At 34.5% G+C, this 9,241-nt stretch overlaps 1 protein-coding gene across 8 annotated transcripts in view; it reads left to right on the top strand.

Annotated features, from left to right (window-relative positions):
• Positions 1-9,235, top strand: part of LOC106467450 (B-box type zinc finger protein ncl-1-like) — a 19,934-nt gene extending 10,699 nt beyond the window's left edge. For 4 of the 8 annotated variants that reach the window (XM_022395639.1, XM_022395637.1, XM_022395638.1 and 1 more), the window contains exon 2: positions 3,514-9,235. In XM_022395639.1, coding sequence (XP_022251347.1) covers positions 3,558-5,804 — 2,247 coding nt within the window. In that variant the 5' untranslated portion in view covers positions 3,514-3,557 and the 3' untranslated portion in view covers positions 5,805-9,235. Of the gene's footprint in view, positions 1-1,303; positions 1,634-1,761; positions 2,000-3,513 lie in introns of those variants that run through there. The other 4 variants (XR_002612420.1, XR_002612421.1, XM_022395642.1 and 1 more) reach the window with 4 other exon arrangements.
• Positions 9,236-9,241: the final 6 nt, after the last annotated feature.

Here is a 9,241-nt window from a genome sequence, read left to right as displayed (position 1 = left end):
CAGTACAAGAAGGAACTCTACCAGTTTTGAGAAGGGAAACAGTGAAGCCCTTGATGAAGTTACTACCACTGATGTGACTTTTACCGATAATAGGACATTTCCTGATGGAGCAGATGAACTTTACGTGAAGTAGAAGCCAACGAGACAGAGACCAGTACAGAAGAAGATACATCCAGTAAAATTAAGAGACTTTGTTGAATTGTAATTTTGTGTTTGTAAATTCTGTACATTTAATTAGGTTATTGTTAATTATCTATTGGTTTAATTTAAGTGGCTATTGTTCGGGATGAACAATACTAAGAAAGGGGCAGTGTTACGACAGCGAAGGTCACGTGACCCTGGTAACATGTAATGAGTATCTATAAAGATTGGGGAGCATCACGAATAATCCAGTATTTGCTAGACGCCCTCTATTCCTGTATATAAGCGAGATTAATTGAATTACAAAAAGGCAGAGATTGAGATGGAGAATTGAGTCAAGCGCGGTAGTGACCGTAGGTATAGTGCGTGAATCGTTGTTAATTATAACGTGTGTTAAAGTTAAAGTGACTGTGGAAATTAAGTGTATTGCAAAGTTGTATTGAGAAAAAATTAACTAGTTTTATTTAAGAAAGGACTTGTATCGCTGAAGTTTTTCGGAAAGAATGTCTACGGAAAATTAACCAACGACCAGAGACGTAACAATACGAAAAGAAAAGCTTTCTTTTTGAATAAACTGTACCACTTTTAATATATGAACACACAACAGTTTATATCAGTAATATTTATGAAAATTTTGAGCTCTATATATTGAATCATTCTAGTGCAACAAATCGCGTATGACTACAGAGCACAATCCGAACATTTTCCCCATATATAAACACACACACACATATCACCCCGTGATCACCCGTAAGTTGAAGAACTTCCTACGATAAAATTTCCCTCAAGCTTTGAACGCAATATCCAGTTGTGTAGCTTTGAACCAAAACAAAACAACTTTTATATGACAGAGATAGGAAAAGGGCCTCGATCTATATTCTCAGGCACAGTAGAAGTTGAATTTTCTTACATAGATTCGAATCAGAGTTGTAGAGTAGTCTATCACAATTGAAAACAAGAGGGAATCCTCAATTGCCACAACACTGAAAATTTTTTAGGCAGAATTAGAGTAAATTATTAGCTATATTGTTGTGCGCCAACTATACCAAACGTGGGGCGCGCGTATACCCGATTCAATTTTTTTACTGATCAGGATCTCTACCAGCCTACCCTCAAATTGAAATTCTTTTAGGCAGGATTAAAGTAAATTAATCTGAGACCTTAAATCGGTCACGGGATGACGGAAATGTGAGCTAAAAGCTTATACTTGAAAAAAAAATCTAAAAAATATTCGTGGGGACACAAGCTTTAATTAGATGCAACTAGCAGGAACAGAAAACTATTGTGTAAGCTAACGCATACTTTGTTTTGCGTTGATAGTGGTATTCTATTATTACTTCGCTATCGGCTGTAGTATGTGTGTTAGTTTCTGTATCAAATGTCATCGAAGATAAGCCGTTCACTGACTTTTCCCCATGGATAACTTAATTTGAGCGACAGCCAGAAATTATTACATGTTAAGCTCAGTTCAACGAAACAGAGATTCAAAAAGGTAAGATTTTTGCCGTCTAAAAACAAAGCGGCAGCCTAAGCTTGTGTATGGCACCAACTTTCATTGGACGATAATTATTGGCGCGATGACACACGAGCGGAGCACACGATGCGTCAAGGTGACTAACCGTTTGTGTCCCACTTGTTCACTACTGTATACCGATAAATTTACATCGCAGGAACAGCTAGCGCACATTATACCGCTGGTTACCAGCCAAATATCATCATTTAATTTCTAATAAAAATAGGCGAAACAAATCAGAAAACGTTTATATAGTTACAACGTGACTTGGAAAGATTAGGTGTTGTTCAAACACAGAAGATATATGTATTGTTGACAGACGCAGACCAAAAGATAAGTACTAAGGTAGGAAACATTAAGCATAAAAGATTTTCACTCGTGAAATGTCACTACTTAAAAATTATAGAATCTTGGGTCGGGAACAGTATGGATTTCATTTGCACAGTTATCTCTGAGTGATTACTTTTGTCTGTGTTTGGTTTAGTGCATGTTTAATAAGCTACCAGTACCATATATAAAATAAGTGTTCAGTTCTTTGTGTAGATCTTTCGTGACTTATACATGCGTTTATACTATAGATAGTTATTTGTGGTATTCAGTATTTAGTTGAGTTGTACACAGCTATAGTCTTGTTCAAATGGTACACAGTATTATTTTCTGGATTATGTAGGTTTAAACGTGTTGGCAGTCAGACTATTTAGGCGTGCAGAAGTCGTAAGTTTCTACTCTCTCCCCCATAAAGTTAAAACTGCATTACACAACTTTCACCTTCTAATGCGGTGGATTACATTTAAAAACAAAGCATGATATAGTAGTTAACAGTTTTTCTATGTAATGTACTAATAAGATCAAAATATGTAGTTAAGTATTTTTAATCCATGTACAAAAAAGTTGTTCATTCTTACTGCTTGGTGGCATTTCAAGACAGCTCTTCTTGGTGGACCTGGTGGCATTTCAGAGAAACTGTTCTTGGTAGTGTTTCAGGGAAGCAATATCAATAAGTAAACAAAAAATATATACTAGCTTTTGCTTTGTGTATGTACTGTGCTCATTTCTAGCCCTCTTGTAGATATATTGAGGTAATGGTTTATTTTCTTATGGTACCTAGTCAGCTGGTGGTTTGTCTTAGGTATGGTATGTACTTCTTAAAGTTCTTGGTAACTTTGAGAGCAAAGTAGTTAAGTAAAGATAATTTTAAAATGCTTAATATCACATCTGTAAGTAAGCATTCTAATAAAGTAGGAGTATTAGTTTGAAAGTGGTTAAACCGAGTTTTTCTTTAGCTAATGAAGATAACAGAATGAAGTATAGTGAGATTTTAGTCTGATTATTCAACCCGTGACCAATATTTAAAAAATGTATTAACAACAAACTTTGAATGAAAGCATACTTTTCCCAGTGATCACATCACACAGCTGGTTCTGGTGTTGTGTGTGTGTGTGCAAATTTTTACTTTTGTTAATACTGAATTGTTGTTTGTCTACACTTTTTTGACAACAAAATAGTGATAAATGTTTGTCATGTTGTGTATTTGTTAGGATATCTGCTTGATTTAGCTGTATAGCTGAAATATTAACACTGAATATCAAATTTTAGATTTGCTGAATAGTTTCACATTCAATATGTCAAGACACAATGCCTAAAACTTTCATTAAATTTTGCAACTATTTAATTTAGAGAATTTTCTGTATATATAAAAGGGACGCTAATGTTAGTATAGCTGTTCTACGTATGAAAACACAACTGCACACACAAATTGTGTTTTGCAAAATGGTGCTAAAATTATTTGTTATACTGAAATGATCAAGTGGTGGTATTTATTTTATGATATGTGTAAGGTTATTATCTCTTTATTGCAGGTTTTTGTTTCTTCAAGAAATCTACCAAAGATTCTAATTACAGAATGGCATCTCCTACACTTTCTTTACCAGAATCAACAGCTTTTAGCACCACATCAGCCAGTGCTGACCACAGCCTGCAGGAGAGTCTTCCTACCAAATGTCCTCTCTGTCAGGAAGTGTACACCATCCCCAAAGTATTACCATGTCTTCACACGTTCTGTCAGCACTGTCTTGAAAAGATCCAAGAATCTCCAGATAAGATCAAGTGCCCACATTGTCAAGAAGAGTGCCTATTGACAACCCAAGGTGTGTCTGGTCTTCTCTCAGATTATGCCATTAGCAATATTTTGGAGGTAAATGCTATGGAAGCAACTTCCCTTTGCTGTACTGGCTGCAGAACTAAAGAGAACAATGCAGTTGCTCGTTGTTTTGATTGTGCCAACTTCTTATGCTCAAACTGCGTGATGGCTCACCAGTTCATGCACTGCTTTGAAGGGCATCGGGTTCTCACATTGGGAGAGTTGCAGAGTAGTAAAGATGATAGAAAGTTGGAGAAACCTATCTTTTGTTCATGCCACAAATATGAAATCTTGGAATTTTTTTGCCAGACTTGTAATGTCCTGATCTGCAAAGACTGTATAATAACTGAACATCCAAAAGGCTTACACAACTTTGACCATCTGGCAGAAACTGGACATAAGCAGGTAGAATTTGTAGGTTCTTTGATTGAAGATTCCAGACTGAAAAAGACAGACCTGCAAAATCTTTTGAAAACTATAGAACATTCTTCCAATAACTACCAAATCCAGTATGAAAAAGCACAGAATGAAATCAAAGACACCCACCAGTTTTACTGCTCAGTTCTACAAGAAAGAAAGAAAGAGATTCTAAAAGACCTTGATGATGCCTTCAATTCAAAAATAGTTTACCTTTCACTTCTTGGTCAAAACATCCAAGAGAACATTGACAAAACCCATGAAATGTGTGACTTTGTGGAAAAAATGATAAAGTTTTCAAGTAAAACTGAAATACTTATGTTTAAGCAGTTGTTGACCTCAAAATTTCAAAAACTTGTTGGATTCAATCCAGCTGTGGAATTAAATACACTAGATCTTAAGTTTGTGTCTAATTACCAAACTATTCAAATTGGAGTTCGAAACACATTTGGGTATCTTCGACAAAATTCAGAATTGCTTGTAGAGACCAAGCCACAATCAATTGCAAGGCCAAATGGTGTAATTGGATCAGAACGATCTCATCAGAATGGTCACATGTTTGATTCAAATGGAATTTCAAAACGGTCTGGATCAACTAATACTTTTGGTTCTTTTCTAACTAATTTGGGAGATCTAAATTCTTATGAGAAGTGGTCAAGTGCCCCTAGTGACATATTTCAAAATGGCTCAGAAACTTTTCCCATTTCAAGTGACACTCTTTTTGACTTATCGTCTAAGTTGTTCAGCTCAAGTATTTTTCCTCTAAAGTCTCAGATAAAGCGTCAGAAGATGATCTATTATTGCAAGTTTGGAGAGTTTGGAGTAATGGAGGGTCAGTTTACAGAACCAAGTGGTGTAGCTGTGAATGTTCAGAGTGATATCATAGTAGCTGACACCAATAACCATCGAATCCAAATCTTTGATAAGGAAGGTCGGTTCAAGTTTCAATTTGGAGAATGTGGGAAACGAGATGGACAGTTGCTGTACCCCAACAGAGTTGCTGTTGTAAAGGCTTCTGGTGATATAATTGTTACTGAGAGAAGCCCAACACACCAGATCCAGATATACAACCAGTATGGACAGTTTGTCCGCAAGTTTGGAGCCAACATCCTCCAACATCCAAGAGGTGTGACCGTTGACAATAAAGGTCGTATTATCGTGGTGGAATGCAAGGTGATGCGTGTTATCATTTTTGATCTTTTGGGTAATGTTCATCACAAGTTTGGATGTTCCAAACACCTGGAGTTCCCCAATGGAGTGGTCGTTAATGACAAGCAGGAAATCTTCATCAGCGATAACCGAGCTCACTGTGTGAAAGTGTTCAACTATGAAGGAATCTTCTTGTGGCAGATCGGAAGAGAGGGAATAACCAACTATCCCATTGGTGTGTGCATCAGTCCTCTTGGAGAAATTCTAGTGGCTGATAATCACAATAATTTCAACATTACCATTTTTACACAAGATGGGCAGTTGGTCAGTGCTCTGGAGAGTAAGGTAAAACATGCTCAGTGTTTTGATGTGGCTCTTGTCGATGATGGTTCTGTTGTTCTGGCAAGCAAGGACTATCGACTTTATGTTTATCGATTTCTCTAATTGGGCAGATTAAACTGTGGTAAAAAGTACGAGAAGTACACAACATAGCCAGTTCCTGGAGGAGGCTCTATTGAACTGTGACCCATGTTGTGATAAGCAGTTTTAAAGGAGAGTTTGGTTGGATGCTACATTCTGACATCTGATTTAGGTTAATAATAATACTTTCTTTTGTATAAGCTTTTTAATAGTTTGAGTCATGTTGTCATTACGGAAATGTTTCATTTTGTTTAAAATATCCTTAATGTTATAGGTTTGAAATGTGGAATACCTTTCAAAGAACAGGGTTTCAGAACAACACTTAATACAAGTTTAATGCCTGACATTTTCCTTCTAACTTACAGAGGATTGTAAAAAATTTCTCGTGCTGTTGGTTTGTTTCAGATTCACATTAGCCCTAGTCATTACTTGGTTCAGGAAGGCTGTATATTCTCATGAGAAATCCAGAAGTTACTAATATAATTTTTAACATTCAACAGTTTTTTTTATCCTATTTATTGCAAACTAATGTTTATGATCTTAATATAGAGAATAAAAAAAAAAAACCCATAGTACATCTATTCATGCATATGCCAAAGAACCTGTGATCTCGGAGTGGGACCACTAGTTGAAATTGTTCTTAACTTTGATATTAATTTACTTTGTTGTGTAATTCTTTTAACTGCAGCTAGTTCAGTGTAAAATATATTTCTGATGATGGGATCATGTTTTCTTTTTTCAAGTTTGTGGAGATCCTGAACTTTTGAGTATTAATGTTTTGTTGTACTTTTGTGCCAACACTGTTGATTTTAAATGTTTAAGCAGTTGTATTGTTCTTATTTATTCTTGATTTATTGCTACATTGTTGAAACATAAAAGAAATGCAGTTACAGTAGTTTCTGTTAGGAGGCTGTAAAGTCTGGGGCTGGAGATTTTACTAGTCACACCATACATGGATATCGAACTCAAGTCTGGTTTGAAGAGAAGTTAACTATTGCTGCTAATTTTACAAATAATTCACTATCTGGTGTGATTATTTATATATTTAACTGAATGTGAAGTCCTACATGTTTTAATATTTTCTAGGGAGAAAGGAAACTTTATTTTTATAGTGTTTGATTCTTCGTGAAGAACTGTGCTATTCTCTAATTACACTGTCTAAGTAGGCCTAGTGATTAAAACGTTGATATGAAAGTGGATGTATATGTTTGACCACACATCTTTTAAAACAATAACAAGTTAAGTATTTAGTATGTCTTCATAACATGGCCAGTCTATTTGAAGTTTTAAAAACTAAGTATTTGTGGTTATTACATTTCATGTGATTTAAAGAACTTGGACTGGAACTGTTGATAACTCGTAGTTCAGTGTTTTTTGTTTTTTTTAGTCTCTTTCCACATAGTTTGAATAAAAAAACCACCAACAACAAAACGGACTTATTACTTCATAATACATTTTGTAAATTTTGGTTTTCATTAATTTTTATTTTTATGGCAATAATTTATTTAGTAGTTAACTGTTTTTAAAGGTAAGTTTTTTCTCCAGTAGAAATATATGTGTATTTTCTTTATTGTGTTAGAAGATTTAATAACATTGGTTAAAATAAATCGGTGTTTGGATCGTGTTGGTGAATAAACAAAGTCCATACTTTGTTCTGTTTCATATATAGTTTTACTCTTGTAGAACTGGTGAATGTTCTATAAACATTGTATTCCTTGCTTAGGTGATAGCTGTTTAACTGATCTCATCAAAATACTTAATTATCATATCACTTTTATATTCCTCATTGCTCTGTTGGTAATGTCAAGGTGTTGATGTTAATTAAAACCAATTTTATAGTAATAATATTAGCTGTAGTAATAATGATAATCGTAGATGGATGAGAAATCATGATAATTCTCTTGATACGCTGATTTGAAGTGTAGTATTGGTATAGTACCCACTTCAAGTTCCCCTCTTATATCAAAAGGGAAACTTGTTTCTATAGTGGAGTTGTCTGTATTGAAATGTATTTCTAATTTATTATCATATAATTCTCAGTAGCATGTGAAGGCATCTAGTGGTGTATTTTACTAAGAAGCACATTAATTCTTTAAAGTGTGCTTTGTCATTAGCAAAGAAGGAACTCGGAATTGCTGGTAGTAATACTGCAGAGCTCAATCCAAGCATTCAATACGATGAACAAACAGATGTGTTATTTATTTCATATACTTGTTACAGATGTTGTTTAGTTTTGTGGACTTTCTTGTTGAAAGGATTGAATAAATAGTCACATGGAAAGTGAATTTTCTATGAATACCTATATTTTCACATTGTTCAGGGCAATTTTACTTGTATTTGTAACAGTTTTATGTGTTAAAGAACAATAACACATTGTTATTCCTATTGCATGTAAAAGTTAAGCTTTGTAATAAAATAATTTATTTTACATTACATTTGTACTGAAGTCAGACAAGAACATTTACATAGTTAGAAGGATTGTTTTAATGGTTTTGTTTGTAAGTGTTGTTTTTTTTATTATTTTTAAGTCAAATTATATGAGTTGTTCTAGCTTATAAGAAAAAAAACAACAAAAAAACTTGAGTTTATAGTCGCTTTGTATTATGAAGTGTATGACTTTCTTATTATTTAATACATCTTCCCTTATGCACTTCCACTATGCAATTCTCCTCCAAGGCTCTGAAAGGAAACCAACAAGATTTGAACCTCATATTAATGTACAAGTATTTTTATAATGATTGTTTTGGATAACATTGTTAAAAAGTAGTTGAATTTTATATCATTTGTTCTTGTATTGTTTGAGTTTCAGTTAATCCCAACTTGTATTTCCTTTTCTAAGTTTTATTAGTTTAAGATAAAGAACGTGACATAATTCTTCTAAGCTCTTTTACAAATATTTAAATTCTAAAATTGAATTTTAATTTTTTTTGTTTAACTTTGGTTTTTTTCGTGCATTGTTGGTGTTCCTTGAAATAGAACTCTAGTAGGCATGCATGTGTTTGTAGTTGGCCCTGTATTGGGAATTAAAGCTTCAGTTGGTGTGTGTGTAGTTGGCCCTGTATTGGGAATTAAAGCTTCAGTTGGTGTGTGTGTTTGTAGTTGGCCCTGTATTGGGAATTAAAGCTTCAGTTGGTGTGTGTGTGTGTGTAGTTGGCCCTGTGCTGAGAATTCAAGCTTCAGATTGTGTGTAGTTGGCCCTGTATTGGGAATTAAAGCTTCAGTTGGTGTGTGTAGTTGGCCCTGTATTGGGAATTAAAGCTTCAGATTATGTGTAGTTGGCCCTGTGTTTGGAATTAAAGCTTCAGTTGGTGTGTGTATGTGTAGTTGGCCCTGTGCTGAGAATTCAAGCTTCAGATTGTGTGTAATTGGCCCTGTATTGGGAATTAAAGCTTCAATTGGTGTGTGTGTGTGTGTGTAGTTGGCCCTGTATTGGGAATTAAAGCTTCAGTTTGTGTTTGTGT

The sequence above is a fragment of the Limulus polyphemus genome, unplaced genomic scaffold, assembly GCF_000517525.1.
Source record: "Limulus polyphemus unplaced genomic scaffold, Limulus_polyphemus-2.1.2 Scaffold2618, whole genome shotgun sequence".
Taxonomy (NCBI): domain Eukaryota; kingdom Metazoa; phylum Arthropoda; class Merostomata; order Xiphosura; family Limulidae; genus Limulus; species Limulus polyphemus.
Note: the sequence above shows the minus strand (reverse complement) of the source record. Positions and strands in the feature narration are given on the sequence as shown.